The sequence below is a fragment of the Varanus komodoensis genome, unplaced genomic scaffold (genome assembly GCF_004798865.1).
Source record: "Varanus komodoensis strain SLA01 unplaced genomic scaffold, ASM479886v1 scaffold42, whole genome shotgun sequence".
Classification (NCBI taxonomy): domain Eukaryota; kingdom Metazoa; phylum Chordata; class Lepidosauria; order Squamata; family Varanidae; genus Varanus; species Varanus komodoensis.
Window position 1 is genome coordinate 7,137,707 of NW_025335972.1, and position 19,364 is coordinate 7,157,070.

At 43.8% G+C, this 19,364-nt stretch overlaps 1 protein-coding gene across 1 annotated transcript in view; it reads left to right on the plus strand.

The window, feature by feature from the left end:
- VAV1 (vav guanine nucleotide exchange factor 1) overlaps positions 1 to 19,364 on the plus strand; it is a 72,671-nt gene that overhangs the window by 11,802 nt on the left and 41,505 nt on the right. The window contains exons 2-5 of the mRNA XM_044443703.1: positions 4,763 to 4,879; positions 15,213 to 15,271; positions 17,590 to 17,655; positions 18,167 to 18,275. Coding sequence (XP_044299638.1) covers positions 4,763 to 4,879; positions 15,213 to 15,271; positions 17,590 to 17,655; positions 18,167 to 18,275 — 351 coding nt within the window. The remainder of the gene's footprint in view (positions 1 to 4,762; positions 4,880 to 15,212; positions 15,272 to 17,589; positions 17,656 to 18,166; positions 18,276 to 19,364) is intronic.

The following is a 19,364-nucleotide window of genomic DNA, read 5'->3' on the forward strand; positions in this document are numbered from 1 at the left end:
TTACCAAGGCTGCTTCTGCTGCTTTCTTGCTGGATTTTTTTCCCTGGGTTTCTTCTTTTTCTGCTCTTCTTAAATTCCACTGCACAACAGCAAGATAGTACTGTGATATAGCAGAACTGCAAAAATGCCTTCTTATCATGAGATTAGGAAACTGTATCTGACTTTCCTTGCTCTAAAAAAGATGAGAAAGTAACTGTAAAGCAGGGAGAGGCCCTGTATGTTGACAACATCATCCCACAAACTATTGTGAGTGAGAGTTCATGAGCACACACTAAATGTCTGGTGTGGAGAAGCTCAAAGTTTACACTAAGATGTTTTCTAGCTAGAGGAGCCCAGTGACCAGATGGGCAGCATCTTGGTCCGACCCTGCCAGCATTTGCACAAGCTCTTCCACTGCCTGAGGCAGGAGAGCACAGTGGGTCAGAGTGCTACCCATCCGCTGCATCCATCTCACTTTGCTTGGTCACCTTGCACCTGGGTTGTACCTGGTACACCTCAATACCCTGCCCACTTCAGCGCTCCACTTTGTGTTGCATCTCCCACCTTACTGCTGTTCTCTGAAGAGCTGTGTCAGTCAGAAGTGAGAACTGCCCAGGCCCCTCTTTGGAGAGCTGGCCTGGCCCACATCTCTGACTCTGAAGGGTTGTTCCTCAGAATCGGGCACTGTGGGATGAATGTTGCTGGAGATCACCTGCACTGTGGGCAGTCTCTAAGGACCCCTCATGAGCTCATGAGAAGCATTTTCATGTTATTGTGTAGAGCAGAGGCCCTTCCAAAATAGCAAAGGGGAAAAAATCTTAGTTCCCTACCTTAAAACTCAGTGTGGTTACCTAGGATGAAGGCATACCTTTTTTAGTACTGTCTCAAAGTCAAAGATTTTCTAGGATGTCTTTTCTGTCCCATCATCACAGGCTTACAGTTCCTAAGGTTCTACAAGAAATGCATTATAGATTAATTCCTGAAGGGCAGCCATTTCACTAGGCTTCCAGAGAAGGCCATTATCATGTCATCACTCTCATTTACAGAATTTTACAGGGCATCCAGATGTCACAATCTTCTACCTGTAACCCTTCTGTCAAGAGGGGAGCTGCCTCTTGTACATTACTGTCTGCTCAGATAGATTAGTCTGATTCAGAGGTGAGTGGGGGATGGGAGTGGAGGCCTTGCCTGTCTCGAGGTTACCTAGTGAAGATTATCAGGCAGAGCATGAGAACCACCCTACCTTGGAAAAGGGGGGCGGGGTGCTTTCCAGAACTAGAATAGGAGGAGATGCAGGAGAAACTCCTTGTCCTGGTCAGGCCATGAGAGGCAAAGCAAGCAGACTTATTAAGAAGTGTCTGGCATTTCTGCTGTCCAGCCCACAAGCACCAGGAGTAGCCCTAAGGGTGGATCAGAAGCTTTGCTTGAGGAAGAGAAAAAAGGGATGTTTCAGCTTGGATTCACTGCTTTACATCCTCAGAGGCTTCTCTCACATCTCAGGAAAAATGCTACTCTGATTTATACTATTCTGTCACCTGTGAATTTTGGTAAAAAAAAAAAAAAACCTATGTAAAGATAAAAGGTTTTCAGTTTCAGAGCCTGTGGAAAGAGAAGAAAAGATATATTTCGTATATTTTTCCACTATTTCTTCTATCCTTTTCCTTGGTGCAGAAAAACAAATTAAGGAAAAAGATTCAGAATTGCTGCACATTCTGATAGGCAACCGGGAATCACCTTTTGTTCACTGTAGCTGAAGTAATAATGTGTCTCACTGCAAGGCCACAAGCAGAGGGTGGGAGGCCATGATGCTCAAACTCTGCACTGTCTGCATGGAGCAGGAGGCTGTGTTAGATGGGAAGCAAGGCCCTTGCACCTCATTCTGTGCTTCTCACAACACCTTCCCCACATGTCAGGCTATCCTGTCATAACAGAAGGCATAATACAAATAATCTGAGACCTGGAGGCATGTTGTATTGAGTCTTTCAACCAATGGGACTGACCAATTGCACAAGAGGAAGTTAGAAATGGCAAAAGCCACCTAAAATGCAAGGAGATGCTTGTTACTGCAATGGACCATGTCAGCAGGTGTCGCAGATGTTCAAATCCAAAACCAAGTGTTTCCATTCATTTCTGGGGTGACTTTTAGAACTGCTAATTCTCCATTGCATGAGTGCAACACAATTGGCAGAAGTATAACAATCCTGTTGAATTCTCCCCTTTTTCTGGATCTGCCTGAACAAACTGTTTTTGGTTTTAGATGTGGGATGCTGGTGAAATTTTGGCTGGCCCAACAGCACAAGCACACTATATGGTTCTTTATGGATCTCTTCTGCATATAGGCAAAAAAAAGTGCAATTCTTGGAAAATGTGGGATTCTGTGTATTAATAGCAAATTCATTCAAAAGTATGGATCTATATTGGCACCATCCATACTCAAGAAGGAATTATCAGCAGTCTCAGGAGAACCAGGTCTTTAGAGACAGGGAATCCCTTAAAGGGAGGATGCTCCAAACAGATGAAGGATAACTGAATATGCTCCGTGGTGCAGATTATAAAATGTTTTGGGGAAGAATAGGGAACTGGGGAGAGGGAGACTGGAATGGAGTATCCTGGAAAAAGGCATGACTCATTGGCTGGAATCCTGAAAAGGAGCACTCCACATGACAATATTTTGATGCCGATATTCCTGGTTACCTGGGATGGCAAAATGTTGCAGGTACAGTATCCTAATCTAAGTTGTACCCATTCAGCTCCAAGTAGACATGATTGGAACATGCCAAACCCAAGACTACCTCAACCCTATATAATGGGGAGCATGGTGTCTTATTGTAAGAGCAAAGTATAGCACATGGAGGAATGGAGCCCTTCCCACAGCCTGCCTCCCCATAGTCCATTGCCTGGACACTTCCTCAGCTGGGCTGCTTCCTAGTACTGAAAGAAAGGGTGGATGGAACAAAGAAGTTCAGGCATCAGATGACAGGAGGTAAGTTATGGAAGGGGGAGATTAAGTACCCCTCAAACAGGTGCCCATTTTGCTTTTAAAATTGGATCCTATGCCTAAGAGTCTATGCCTTGTAGATGATTCGGACAGACCTAAGTTTAAAGAAATTGGCCTGCTTTCATCACGTCTAGAATTATTCTTCAGCTGCAGCTAAATGTCTCCTAGACTGGGGCTGTGGGGGGAGTTATCACAAAGAAGACATACAAATTGAGCAGCTTGAACAAGTTGCACCCCCACAACATTAGTGCTCAAACAGGCAGCTCTTGCTTAAATAGCCATGATCACACAGACCCTGAGTGATATATGGACCACCAGTAATGTGTTCGCACAGGATGTTGAATGAAAGTGAATGCATGCATGGAGTTTCTACTCGGGTGCACCAAAGGCCCTCAGCGAGGAAGCCCCTTTTATAGTAGTGCACTTTTGAGATGTCTGCTTTGACACATGTCTTTTGAGGGAGCAAGGTGTCCTTCCTACCTCAAAGGCAGGGCAACAGGTGGTGTGGCCAGGCTTGCTCTGCTCTGCAAGTGCTAATAGTCTCTGTGGTGAGACGGGAGGCAGAGGATGGGCAGAGGAGAACGCCCTAGTTCCTTGGCCTCCCTAAGGCTCTTGCCGCTCTAGGGAAGCAGAGGGAGGGGCCGGGGTATGGCCAGACCCACTTCTCTTTTTGGATTGGAGAGGTGTGTGGCATGTGCCATTCTGGGGATGGTGAGCGGGGCTGAGGAAAGAATTGGAATTGACTACCTGCCCTTCCTGTCAAGCGTTATGGATCATGTGGTGACATTGCAATGTCGCACTGCCATTGAGAAGCATGGTGATGAAAAGATGCCAAGTGCCTGCCAACATCAGCCATGCCACTCAGCACTTTTTGCAAGAAGTGAACGTGCTGGGGAAACAGCTGTACATCCCCATACATACTAGATGGAGAAGTCAGTTGCATACCTGATAGGTTTGCTTTTTTGCCATTTTCTTCCTGAGTTCACAGATGAACAACTTTTTTAGTCATACCTTTCTTCCAGTTTTATAGCTGATTGGTGCAAAAGTTCAGAAAGTGCAAGGGCAATCCATTTATAAGTACCTTTTAGTTTCTGGCTTTTCTCAGCTTCTGCTTTTTGTGCCAAAAACTGTAACACAGTGGAACAGAACCCACACAAGAAGTTTGTTTGTTTATTATTTCATTATATTTCAATGCCGCCCCATACCCTAAGGGTTCTTTGGACAGCTTACAAGATGCTCAACCAGCATATAAAAATGCAATCAATAAAATAGATAAAAACAATAAAATAACTACAATGTTATACAAGGTAATACAGAATAAAAGGTATTAAAAGATTATGTAGCACTGTGTTACAGTTCCCTGCAGTATCTTGCAGTATGGCTCTGGCACATTCATCTAGAAATTCACAAATATTAGCGAACACTTTCATGTGATCTGCTTTAAACTTTGCTGTAGCTCAGTTTGTGCTGTGAAGTTCTGGTTTCAAATACGCAGCAGATTGAGTAGAAGAAAACTTAAGGTACATTATTAAAGCAATACAATGGGGGGAGGAGGGTTGTTGGGCAAAGGTGAGTCTGTTGTTGATCAGTGCTACTTCTGGACAGTTGGATTCAAACTTAAGGAAAACCTGGTGCAATCCAACAGGAAGTGCTCAAGAGAAAGAACAAGCCACTGGTGTGATGGAATTAAATGCATACTCGCTAGACTGAGCTATGTGGAGGGGCTGCTTCTAAGTCTTACGTGATACTCACCACCTTATGCCCCTTCCTTGCTTTCTCTTCTAGTTCCTGTGTCTCAAGAACATCCGAACCTTTCTTGCCACCTGCTGTGAGAAGTTTGGTCTGCGCAAGAGTGATCTCTTCGAAGTCTTTGACCTGTTCGATGTGAAGGACTTTGCAAAGGTCTGTTTAGTTCATGCTACTTCATCCATCTTTTTGACAAAAGCATGGCTGTCATAGACTCAGTATGTCTAGTAATAATCTGGCCTCTGACTTTGTGCACCGGTGCTGTCTAGTTCTTAAGGACTCTCAGTTTGCCTTGGCTTTTACACAGGAACAGACAGAGCAAGGTAGTTTTGAGTGACCCAAATACTATTTTCTTGCTGCAACTGTCATTCTGCTTCCAAGAGCTCTGTTTCAAATAATGATTTAAAAATTGTATATTTGCAAAGATGTGGCATACAGAGAGAAGCTAGAGAAGAGCAGTGAGGAAGAAAGACCAAGCAGTTGTAGAAGTACTGAAGCACCACAATCGACCATTGGTGAACTGTGCTTAATTCACTGTTCCCCTAACCAGGCAGTGCCTACAAATGTTAAATTCTTTATCTGCAATCACAAGGGCTAGAAACATCCCTTTTGAAAAAAGAAAAGATTTTTTTTAATATCCTAAGAATCTGCTAAGAATGTAAGTGTGTCTGGTAGATGTCTTTAGACACCTGTACAGAAAACACTCAGGTATGCGGAACATTTAAATCTCATGTCCTTGCTGTTTTATGTGCTTCCATGACCATGCAAAAAAATGTTCTAACCTAAGTCGCACATGGTGGGCATGTCGGGAGCAGAGCCGGCTGGAGCCGGAGATCAGACTAGATGGCCCGGGAGGCCTCTTCTGTCTCGCTCGGTTTCTATGTTACTAAGTCCTGAGAAAGTAGATGCACACCTTCCAAAACTAAATATCCTCTCTGGCTCTGGCAAAATACGGTATTGCTCAGTGAATGCAACTGGCAGGAAATATTTGAAATGAGCTATATATAGAAGCAAACAATAATTTACCATCCACTGACTTTGACAACAAACAAACATACTGTGTAGCATGTAGCAAACCATTTGTCTGTGAAAATGATGGCAGGTTCAGAGGTCATGAACAACTCGTGGATGGGCAGGCAGGAACATGCTATGGCCTGAGGTACCCTTCCCCCACTCCCCTGTGTGCTGACTGCCTCCTGCACTTCCTGATTTGTGTCCGTGGTCTGTGGTATTTCCCTGGTTTCCATGACATCTGACTTGGGCAAAGTAGGATTGCCATATCCCCTGGTTTGAGATGGAAGTGCCTGAAAGGTCAGAGAGGGTGACACCTGACTTGGCAGGGAGCAGATGCCAACCGTGTCATGTCCAGGGAGCCTGAAATAAGAGAGGGAACAGTACCATCACTTCCTAGCTGTTGGGGAAGGGGTCCATCTTGAACGATGCTTTTTGTCTTCCCTAGGAATGTGCATCACCAGATGTTCAGGGCAAGTGGGTGCTGTTCATGACTGTGTCTCAGCCTTCCCCAGGTGCCCGTGGGAGTATGGGAGTAGTAGTCCAACACATCCAAAGGCTGCCAGGGTAGGGAAGGGCCTCTTCCTGGTGCCCACATTTTATCAGACCTGGAATCACACTGCCCAAGAGCTGCCTCTGAAAGTACCTTCTAATGTCCTAGGGCTCGTCTCTCAGTTCATTAGAGTGCAGTCACTGGAGGAAACAAAATGTTTGGAGTGCCAAGCCTAGTGTAAAATTTGCCTGAATGCAGCACTGCCTGCCTTGTAAGAAGGGAGGCACCCTGAAACCCCAAAGCTCAGGGGCTGTCCAGGAGCATGCAAACTGCTCCTCCTGAGCTCCTGCTCTCACCTCAGTAGGCCAGAAAGCAAGCAACCTTTTGCCCACAACAGGATGTGAAATACAGCAACAGAACCACACACCCTGCTGCAGTGGGCGTATCCTAGGGGAGGAAGCCTGTAACACGTGCAGCACTGCTGCAGAAATTTTCCTTGAAGCCAGACACTGCGTCCAGCTTTCCGTAGCAGCAGCAGCAGCAGCAACCTGGCATCCCCCATTCCGCTTTGAATCAGGCTGATGTGAACTTCTGTCCCAGTTTGGCTGGTTGCAGAGAAAAGCCTGAGGAGAAGAAAATGAGGATGGCATAGTTGTCCAATTGATATTTCAGTTTAACTCCTTGCTTGAAAATGGGCTGTGTTATGCCAGCCTTCCTCAACCTGCTGCCCCTCAGGTATTTTGGGCTGTAACTCCCATCATCCTGTAGCTAGTCTAACACATGTGGAGGGCATTAGGGTGAGGAAGGCCCTCTGAGACCTAAGGGCCAACAGTTAGGGGTGCTCCATTAATGATTTACCTCATGCATGTACAAAAGCAGGTAGGTAAGTAGATGGATAAGTAAATGACAGACTAATTTTAACACTTTCATGTAAATGGAAGGACCTGAACCATTCCCTATAACTTACAAGGCTTCCCTACCTGTGGCCTTTAACCTGCAACTTTACCATTGCTTCCATTTCAACATTTTTTGTGGATTGAGATTGGCTCGTGTGCATGCAATTTTTTCCCATAAGGTTGTTCTTTCCTTGCCCTCCCATATGTTGGTGGAACTGTGGTAGAGCACAATTGAGGAAATACTTGCGTTTGTTTTAGGGTGATAGGCAAATTACCTTCTCTACGTGAGGCCATTATTGTGCACCCATGATTCCTCACTCACAGAAGGTTGTGGGTGCTTCATATAACATTTTGTAATCCTGTAGGGCTTCTCCTGTGCTTTCCAAGCACTTCTGCTGCTTTTTAGAGCAATGAAAGTGCAGTATTATCTAAAATAGTAGAATGAACCAGAATGAAAATCTTGTGTACTTTTGGAATTCCACAATATTATTACTAGTAATGCCATAATGCATTACATTACATTACCACCCTGCCTTTTTTCCTTTTACAAGGAACCCAAGGCAGCTTACTCAGGCACTAACCACCACACCACATTAGCTGCCATTATTACTATTAATATATGATTTGTCATCATCACCACCATCATCCAAGGACTCAAGGTACAGAATTCTCTCCTTTGTCCCATATATCCCAGAATATACCTCTGCTGTTCTGGGGCTAAATTATGATGGTCTTATCATGTCCACTTGGACTCTGAAACAATTTCTGTTTGATCTTTTCCTGATTTTCTTCTAAGGAGAGTAAAGGTAATAGTAGCCAGTGTGGTATGGCGTGCTGGGTCTGTGAGTGGGCAACTGAGCTTAAAATACCAGCCCAGACCACACCTCTTTGTGGCCTCCTGCTTAGGCAACAATTTTAGTCATCTCTAGAGTCCCTTTGGTCATGTTCTTGATCCACATTGACTCCAGACTTTACAACCTGACTGGAATTCAACCTTATGCTAATGTCGCTACAACTTGGAAGTACATAGATCACTTTTAGTGATAGATCTGAATTCTGAAACTGTGGGGATCTATTATGGGTATGTCAAGTGCCAAAATACTGGGCTGATATAGAAATAATGATAATATGCAGGCAAACCTAAGTTGTTTTAAACACAGCTATTTTCAAAGGGAGATATTTAAGTGTGTGCTTAATTTTCTAATTTGGATGAGCAAAGTTTAATAGTGCTGAATTTTGGTTGGATTTTGCCCTGTTCCTTTGTGCTTGTCTTAAAGGCTTGAATATGCATTGTCTCAGTAACAGTGCAATTGGAACAGTAAGCTGAGAAACAATGACTTACCAAGTGCACCCATGGCTGAATTTGAAGCAGGGAATTCCCATTTCACATATTGAATCACCATGCAAGACCAGCTTTTAATGTGAATCATGCAACAACCAAGAGTTTTCTGTCATCATAAAGACTATTACATTTATTCTGGCATCTGTAGTCCATCACAGTGCCTGCCAAAGAAAATTTGCTGCCTGTACCAGAACCCACATGGTGGCTGGTACACCCCCCCCCCAACATGTGTGCAAATGTGCACACAGACCTGAATTGGAACCCATGTAGTCCCCAGCCCTGCTAGAGATGGCACTTTAGAAAGTCATGACATCTTGCAACACCATTTTATTTCAGACATCATTTTCTGTGTTCCAACTGGGCAGGCTTCATAAAGCAGGTCAGCTTTCTCTGTAGCATGGAAGGACTGGATCAGGGATCCCAGAAAAGTTTACAGCATAACCTGTGTGATAGACTGATGGTTGCTTTGCTGCAACAAATTGAGGTTGTTAAAATCCTGGAAATTATATAATATAATGTAAATTATTGTTAAAATTGAATCTGGAAGCTAACAAAAGTATAATTACTCTGCATCTTGATGGTCTCTTGACAGCATTTGCACACCTGACATTTAAAGTAGCCTTTTGTGAATGCAAAATCTTGTGTAATGGAAAATCTTGTGGATATGTAGCACCCTGTGGTTTTACTGGTGCAGTGACCAACATGGTAGTTATCACCAGTTATCTCTTGCAAATGATGTAATTACCTGAGTATTACAGTAATATACATGAAAGTGGGAAATCCTTTACTGATCATTACATATTGCAGGGAACCCTGGTTATTTGAATGTGAATGTTTCACTGTTGCTGCGGTATCTCACCTGCAGAGCACATGTGTAGCCTGCAGAAGTTCCCGGGTTCAATTCCTCCAAGCAGGGCTGGGAAAGACCCCTTTGCTTCTGCCAAGTCCATGTTGACAATACAGAGCTCAAGGAACCAATGATCTGATCTGATGTAGGTCATGTTCCCATGTTCCAAACTATGCAGACCAGAATGCTTGCTCATGTTCCAGCTTTAAGACCTTCCTGTACTTCTTTTCCACATGAACAATCATCAACTGTAAACATGGGCAGACAGTTTAAGCTGCACAGGCAAAAATGCCCCCTCACAAACACACATTAGCAAGCACAAGGAAGGTAGTCAGTGGATGATAAATAATGCAGACTATTCATTTCCCATCAGGCAGTGGATTGAAACTACCTATTTTCCCCTCCACGACTCCAAATATAGCATTTTACAAGTAGCTTTATCAGAGTGTTTTTGTGAACAAGGAACTAGTATAGTTTGAGCAATTACTGGTACAGAGTAACAATAAGACCTTTATATACATGTAAACATTCAGGAACCTTTCGTAGGATAATTGCACAGGAACTGTTGCAAAGGATGTGGCATAATGTACTTTAAAAGATTACTATGTGTAAGCCTGAAAGGGAAAAAATGCACAATAAGCTCTAGTTGGCACATTTGTACATTTTGAAAGAAATCTAGTGAGCAAAGTCAAATACCGGAAATGTTGATCAACCACTTTTACTCAGATAAGCTTACATTGCACCAAGATGCAAATCTATGGGCAAGCAATCAGAGCAGGGATCCACCCTTTATACTTAATGAAATTCCATCTAAACAGGTGGTATAAATAATACTTATGATAATTATGATGGTGTTGATCTTATGAGCAGATAGACTGAGTGTCACAAATAATTGGAGAACAGTTAATTCCTAGAAAGAATGACAAATTTATAAAATGACAACACAGACCTATTTTTTCAGGGTTAGATGTCAGCAAAATAATGAGCTGACGTAGTAATACATATGGCTTACTTGGAATGTTTGATCATAGCCTGCCTTCTACATTATTTCTCTATTGTGAATTAAGGAGAAGGAAGGAAGGAAGAACAAATGAATGAAAATGAACTAAAACAAGGTAGGGCAGGAGGCAGATTGGAATCTACAGGTAGTTCTCATTGCAGTTTTGATAGGGCTGTGGGAGCAGGCCTTCATGGTAGTGGGTGTCCCAGGCTCTGGAACACACTGCTCAGGGATGCTAAGTTCCCCTCCTTGCTGTTGTCCTTCTTCCAGCAGGCAAAGAGGCTTATTCAGGCAGAGGTTTGGCCTGAAACCTGGTCTGTTGCTGAGCAGGTTTTTACTTAAACAAGTAATATCTTTTGCTTTTATTTTCTATTTTGAAGTATGCTTTAATGGATCTGCTTCTATGTGATGCTTGAGTTGAGATTCTGGTTTTAATCTATATTTTATTGTGAGCTGCCTTGAACACCAGTTTTAGCAGAAAAGTGGGGTATTAAATAGTTCCAATTGTGAAATGATAGCAGCAGTTAAAAATCCTTTCCTCCCTGAATTAGGGTGCTGGGAAAAAAAAACCTTAGTGAAAAACCATGTGTGGATCTTTGTGTGAAAGGACATGTGAGCTTAGTTCTGATACTGTTCACAAATTATGGGGCTGAGCTTATGCTCAAAGATACCTTGTTCCTTAGTGCTTAGTGCATCAGGGTGCATTCACATGTCACACTAAGCCACCATGCAAGTAAGCCTTGAGTGTTGGTTGTTCCTGGGCACCTGACCACGGGTTGTTATCCCTCAGTCCTCCAGCTGACTCTGGCATGTATCTCAACATAGAAACATAGAAACAGAGTGAGTCAGAAGGGGTCTCCCAGGCCATCTAGTCTGACCCCCAGCTCCAGCCAGCTCCTGTCATGACATGCCCACCATGTGGACATCCAGCCTATCCTTGAACACCTGCACCGATGGGGCCTCAACGACCTCTCGTGGAAGCCCATTCCATACCCTCGGGGTCCTAACTGTCAGGAAGTACTTTCTGGCATCCAAACTGAACCTTGGTTCCCTGAGCTTTGCTCCATTGGAGTGCGTCCTGCCTTCCTCTGCAGGGGAGAACAGGTCTCTACCCATCTCCATGTGACACCCCCTCACATACCTGTATGTCGCCAACAGATTCCCTCTGAGTCTCCTCTTCTCCAGGCTGAAGAGACCCAGTTCCCTCAGTCTCGCCTCATACGGCATCCCCTGCAAACCAACCACCAACCTTGTGGCCCTACGCTGCACTGACTCCAACCTGGCTACATCCTTCCAGTAATGAGGGGCCCAAAACTGAGCACAATACTCCAGTTGTGGGTGCACCAGAGTCATATAGAGGGGTAGTAATACCTTTCTTGATCTAGAAGCCACACTTCTGGCTATGCAACCAAGGGTGGCATTTGCCCTCTTGACCACCGCATCACACTGCTGATGCATGTTTAGCCTGCAGTCAACCAGTACCCTGAGGTCCCTTTCACAAGTGCTGCTCTCCAGTCACTTGTCCCCTCACCTGAACCTGTGACACCTATTCCTGTCTCCCAAGTGCAAGAGGTTGCACTTATCCGCATTGAACACCATCCTGTTGTCTCCTGCCCACTTCCACAGTCTGTCCAGATCCTTTTGGATCTAGAGTGCCTGCTCCTCATCCCTTTGTGGTAGAATCCATCTTGTCTCCCATTCCCCATCCTGATTGTTAGTTGTTTTCATTAGCTGCTCTCCCTGTTGCCCCCTCTCAGAAAAGAACAATTGGGGTTGTATTTGTTTTTCTGGCCCCTGAAATTTGCATAGCTATGTACATCATCATCATCATCATCATCATCATCATCATCATCATCATCTGTCAGTCTTCAACAGGTGCTTTCTTATAGCTGTCCCATATACATAGTCTTGCCTGGTCAATTTCCTTGAGCAATGAAAGCAGCAAAGGGAGCGAAGGAGCAGCAAAGTACAATAGGTAACAGAATGACAAGGAGAGAGTGCCTATAAGCTAAAGTTGAAAAGGACCAATTGCCACGTTGTCAATTGAAAAGCACCAGAAAAGGGAGCAAGCATCAATAGAAGGTGTAGCAAAAGGAGGGTGGACAATATCACCCTGTTCGCAATGTAGTGTATGCAGATTCGAACACTGAGCTCAAAGCAACAGAATGCGATTCAATAAGGACAAGTGCCAAGTTCTCCACCTAGGAAAAAGAAACAAGATGGGGAATACACGGCTCAACAGAACTGAAAAAAAATGGTCTCAGAGTAATTATGGATAATAAACTAAATATGAGCCAACAATGCAATGCAGCCACCAAAAAGGCAAATTCTGTTTTGGGATACATTAACAGAACTATTACTTCCAAATAACGAGTAGTAGTAGTTCCTCTATACTCCTCATTAGTCAGACGTCTTCTGGAATACTGTATCCAGTTTTGGGCACCAATATTTAAGAATGATGCAGAAAAATTAGAGGAGGGCAACAAAAATGATCCAGGGTTTGGAAACACTGCCCTATTAGGAGAGACTGAGAGAAATGTGTATGTTCAGCCTTGAGAAGAGAAGACTGAGGGGAGGGGGACATGATGTCCCTCTATAAGACCCTCAAAGGCTGTCACAAAGAGGAAGGTCAAGATCTCTTCTTGCTGATTCCAGAGTGTAGGACACAGAATAATCAATTCAAGTTGCGACAACCCAGATTCAGGATGGACATCAGGAAAAACTTCCCCACTGTCAGAGCAATACAACAGTGGGACCAGCTGCCTAGAGAGGTGGTGGGCTCTCCCACACTAGAGACAGTCAAGGTGAAACTGGTCAGCCATCTGAGTGGGATGGTGTAACGTGGTGTCCTGCTACAGAAGGGGTTGGACCCGATGGCCTTCATGGCCCCTTCCAACTCTACTATTCTATGATTCTGTGTTTCTATGAAATTTAATGGCTGGGAAAGACATGAAGGGAAAACTTGTGGACTTGTGCTAATAGAGTAGTTATTGCAGATGTGCACATTTCCCCTCCATTTACTTCCCAGCCATTACGTTTATGTACATTTCAGCAGAGTGTGCATGTTTGCTTTTCAGGACATCCCAGTAACTACAGCAGTATGTGTTCCAAACTGGTTCTGTAAAAAGGGATGGGGAGTTTAATACCTATGCTTTCTGAGCAGCTGGAGAGTCAGGGATATGTTGGAGGACCAAGAGGTGCGATTCAGCACCTAGAAGCAAAAGATATCTCCTCTTCCTGGATACACTTAATCATTTGGCTCCCCTCCCATTTTTGGTGCTCCTGACTTGCACTACTAGACCACTTCTCCCTCTTACTGTTATTCTCCTCCCTCTCCACATCCTTCACAAATCTGCCGAAATTAGCTGACAGACCACCTTGTCAACACTCAAATTGGATAGCTATAAGTGTGCATTTGCACAAGAATGACAACCAAAAACTAATGAACCCAATTGTGCACTTTTGATCCACCAAAAATACACATAAAATAGTCAGGAAACTGGTTGTTTTAACTCTAGGGGCCTGGTGCAGCCAAGGTGCATCGTTTTACAGTCAAGAATGCTTAAGAAGAAGCAGAACTGACAATAAAGGCAGTTTATTGAATACATATAGCGCAAAAGCATGAATGCAAATAAACAAGCAAAAGGAAGGCTTGCAGGCATCTCTTTAGTCACAGGCAACACTTGATAAGACAAGTGTTGCCTTCAGAGCGCTAATTATTTGGACACCTCTAGTTCTGAGTGGAAAGCCAAAGAAGAAAGCCCTATGCCAAGGATTTTATGCACTTCCTCCTCTCTCTGTTTCAAAGTGAGTCAGTATACAGAGGCTGACTCCTCTTCCTGGAAGACACAGGAAAGGAGGGGAGAGAAGGCCCAGCCATCCCAATTAACTTCAGCAAAAGAGTGTATAAACATCCTTATCTCAAGGATGAGAAGAGGAACTCACAGTGCCTGGTAGCTGGTGATCCCATACCTTCACAGGGGCCCTACAAGTTTCTCACAGCAGTTAAGCCTAACAAGTGTCTGTGGCCTGTGCTGCACACTGAGAACAGTTCACACTCAGCTCCTCGCAATGTCTTCTAGTTACTGATCTCAGTGTTTAAGTGGCAATCCTTCCCAATACTGTTTCAGCATCAGTGGAAGGGCTGTCATTGGCAAGACTGTGAAAAGCCAGTGGTGAGGGCTCAGCAGCTACTGAGTAACCATTCTTGACACCGCATAATAAAATCATTCTGTCTGAACTGGTTTGAACTGCACAACAACCCAGTGTGAGAAGTATAACCAAAAAACAAGCTATGGGTTCTCGGGGTGGCTTGTTTATGAAAAATAAGGCAACATCCTACCATTGCTGGTTACCATTATGGGCTTTCATGTGATGTGAACCAGGCCATTATTTTGAATTTGACTGCAGTTGTTGGATCTCAGGACTATAGAAAATAAAATAAGATGTAGATCCTGCAGACCTGAAGCCTGCCCATTCCTGAACTAGGCGATCAGCAAGATTACATTTATCAACACTCAGCAGGGCTAGGTTGATGAATAAGGCACTCTAAACCCTGTTTCTGTGGCAGAACTTGGTTAGTCTGGTCTTCATAACCTTAGAAGAAAGAAATCAGAGACTGGCAATACCTAACTAGAAGGAGTATGTCCTTTGAACCCTGCTATATCTAAGATGGAACATTTTTTCACTCCTACCTCCTTTCTAAGGGTTGTATGTTGCTTTGGTAATCAGACGTTATGTTTTTATTGTATTAAACGTGGCTGACTTTGCATGGAATTAACAGTTAAATTAACAGAAGCTACAAAGATTCTGCAAAGAATTGTGGCATGTGAATACTTTAAGTAACTGTTTAAGTTCCATGCCACTGACTGCCTTTAACTATCCCTCTCTTTCCATGCAGGTGATAGAAACCTTATCAATACTGTCATGGACACAGGTTGCCCAGAACAAAGGATTCATGTAAGTGCAGGTGGCGTGCATTTGTATCAGGCAATGATGGGATAGTTGTATTTATGCAACTTTTATAAAAAGACATTTAATTTGGCACATATCTTTCTCCCTCTCCTTCTGTTTCTATTTTTCTCTCTGTGTGTATTTGTTTTCTGTGTTTCACTTTCCCTAGCCTGATGCCCCCTGGTACCCCCAATCCAGATGTTTTGGACTTTACTGCCCATCTACCATAACCAATATAGCCACTGCCCAAAATTGTTGGACATTCCCACCAGACTGTGAAAGGCTGCAGCCTTCCAGATGAGTGGTACTTCTCAAGCACCTTGAAAAGAGGCTGTATCTAAACTGGAAAAAAATTAAGTCCCTCCTTGTCCTTGGGTGCACTCAGTTCTCCACACTAGTCCTTACATTCAAATACTATTGAAAGGCCAGCATTTCCCCTTGTTCTTGCCCAGCAAATGGGGATCCACCTCCCATGGCATCTAAGGTGCCATGGGAGGTGCCCAGGCTTCTATATGATCAGTTCAGCTGATGGGCTGGCTGGGTTCTTCATGCTGGAGATGGCTGGAGGTAGCCTGTAGAGTTCAAGGTATTACTGCTGGGGTTGCTACTGGTGGAGGGAACTTCACCCTCAGCTTAGTCACATGTTCTGGTTCTTTGGAGTGTGAGCTTGGCTTCATCCAAGAGACCATTATAGAAAGCACAAACTTCTTGATTGTGCTTTCCATAACTCAGTTTTATTATTGATAGGACCTTTGTTGATTTCATTTCAGCAAACCAACCACCTCTAGAATGAGTGCCAGAGACTTTCCCCATTCATCATGCTGTGAAACAGTGGGGACTTTATTTTTAAAGGGTGTTTTGTATTCCTGGGTTTCTTTTTGGGAGAATCTCAGTTTTTACCCATCACAAATCCTTATTTCTTGCCTTTTCTTCCAGTGACTCAGATTAAGCATGAGAGTTACCACTATGTTGTTCACTATTGTAGTTACATGGAAAGCATCTTTTCCAACCTGGTGTGCTATAGATGTGCTATATGGGAGATAGACTGCAAGTCCTGGTCAGCTGGTTGGGAATTATAGGACTTGCAGTCCAACACATCTGGAGCATACTAGGTTGATCCATGGAGACTGGCTATGGCACCATTTGAAAAAAAAAAGTTCATTAGACATAACCCTGGACTTTGACTAGGGTTGCTATTTTTTCAAACAGCTTCTGTAACTTGCTAACTAAAGCTGGATGTGCAGACATAAGTAGATGAAAAATTTTGCAGCATGGAGATAATAACAATTATTGCCTGCTCATGGCTGCATAGCAAACTTGACTTTCCAAGGTTGGATCACAGGGGCCAGTTGAACAATAGGTCACCCAAATATTGACCTCTGAGGCCAGCATGGGGAATATGTCCCCCACCCCATTCTTGGACTGCAACTCTCAGCAGCTCTGGCCAGCATAACTAATTGTGAGGGATGGTGGAAATTGCACTCCAACAATATCTGGAAAGCCGTACATTCCCCTGTTCTCTATTAGTCTTTGTCTTCTTTGTGATGATATAGCAGCCTTTTTGTTGTTGTTGTTAGTTGCGAAGTCACGTCCGACCCATCGCGACCCCATGGACAACATTTCTCCAGGCCTTCCTGTCCTCCACCATCTCCCGGAGTCCACTTAAGCTCACACCAACTGCTTCAGTGACTCCATCTAGCCACCTCATTCTCTGCCATCCCCTTCTTCTTTTGCCATCTATTGTTCCCAGCATTAGGCTCTTCTCCAGTGAGTTCTTCTTTCTCATTAGGTGGCCAAAGTATTTGAGTTTCATCTTCAGCATGTGGCCTTCTAAACAGCAGTCAGGGTTGATCTTCTCTAAGACTGACTGGTTTATGTGACTGCTAAACCCATCCAACAGATTCTGGCAGCTCTTGATGAGCATTGCCTAAAATTGAGTGGCCAAGCAAGAGTGCTCTACATCTGAGAGAAGCAATTCCCTGTGGCTTGGACCCAGACTTAGTCACATTTAAGTTACTGTTGAAATCCATGCGACTTGATTTAGTCATGATCAACTTTAGTATTTCTGACGCAAGACTATGTCTTGAGTCAACCCAGTGGATTTTTCCCCACACCCTGTCCTATTATTACAGTGACTGGGTTCAGATAACATGAGTTATTGAGTGTGGATTATTGTGCCTTGGATTGTTGTTGAAACATGGGTTATTGTGCTGTCTGAACTCAGCTAACAAACAATGACATGGTTATCATGTTGCCTGACCTAGTTACTTGATTCATTTGTAAACATTACAGTCTCTTCTTAAACAATCTTTCTTACTTTACAGGCCATTCCCTACAGAGGACAGCATTGCTGACGATGATATATACAGTGGCTTATCAGATCAGATTGAGTAAGGAGCACATTCATTCTGGGAAGGGAGGGTAAATTGTTCATGCCCAGGTTTGCCAGGGTTTTTGTTTTTTGTTTCCCGCAAGAGCTCTTGGGCCTTGAGCAAATGTGTGACATCAGAATTGTATTGCAAAGCACCCAGAGAGCTACAAGCAGATCCTAGACTACATCCCAGCTGTCTTTGCCTTTGGACATAAAGGTCCATTTTAAAGTCACCATTATGTGTAGGAGGAACATGTTTGCTGCACATCAGTTTCACTTTCAAGGGACAAGAATGCAGTCTTCCAAAGTAATATTGAGGTTTAAAAAGCCATCTCCATGTTTGCATAAGTAGTCCAAGCCATTGCTTGTGTAGCCATGGTTTTCATGGCCTAGTGCAGCTGCCTCTGTAGCTGGCTTTGCTACAGATCCCTGTGCTGTTTTCCCATCCTAGTAGGCTTTTCACCCAATCTCCAAGTAAGGCTGTGTCTATCTTTTCTTGTCATGCACTTCTCTCTTTCATTTTTCACCAGTGACACCATGGAGGAAGATGATGACCTGTATGACTGTGTGGAGAATGAGGAGGCAGAAGGAGACGAAATCTACCAGGACCTGATGAGGTCAGAGCCAGGTGTCATGCCGGTAAGTGACGAGGAGTGATCCTTGGCTACTGAGTGCTTCCCATGGGCTGGATGTGCTGCTGTGCTTCAGCCACTGGTGCCAGCAGTAGATCCAGAGAAAGTCCATCCTTAATTTAACCATACAGAACTTTTGATCTAGGATTTTTACTATTTTGCTGTCTTTAACTTGTACCTCTCCACAGCTCTGTACACTGTGAAGCAGAGTTTAATGCATTTTAGGAAATCATAAATAAAATAAAAACTAGGCACATCAGGGCTATTCCCACTGAGCAAATGGAATGCTTCTTTGTTAAAATGGTGACATTATTATTATTATTATTATTATTATTATTATTATTATTATTATTATTATTACATTTCTATGCCGCCCCTTGCCGAAACCTCGGGGCGGCTTACAACACAATAAAATACATTGAAATACAATAGAACATAATAAATTACCATTAAATACAAAAATACAAAAAATACACTGAGTTACAAATATAAAATTAAAATTATCAGTATAAAATAAGTAAATAAAAATATAGGAGGAGAAAAGAGAAGGAAGAAGAAGTTGCCCTGGCCAGATCATATGTTTTAACAATTAAAATGATGTTTAAATAAAAAGGTCTTTACCTGGCGCCGAAAAACCAGGAACGACGGTGCCAGGCGGACCTCTTTGGGGAGTGAATTCCATAGGTTGGGCACCACCGCAGAGAAAGCCCTCCTCCGAGTACTTACTCTCCTAATTTCTTTCATGGAGGGTTCCCGGAGAAGGGACTCTCCTGCAGATCTCAAGGGGCGGTTGGGCATATACGGACGTAAGCGCTCGTTCAGGTAGCCAGGACCCAAGCCGTTTAGGGCTTTATAGGTCATAATCAACACCTTGAATTGGGCCCGGGCTTCAATGGGAAGCCAGTGAAGTTGACGGAGGACTGGAGTCATGTGAGCATAACGCCCCGTCCCCGTCAGCAACCTGGCAGCTCTATTTTGCACCAATTGAAGTGTTCGGACCGTCTTCAGGGGAAGCCCCATGTAAAGTGCGTTACAGAAGTCTAGGCGGGAAGTCACCAGCGCGTGTGTCACCGTCGCCAGGCAGTCGTACTCCAGG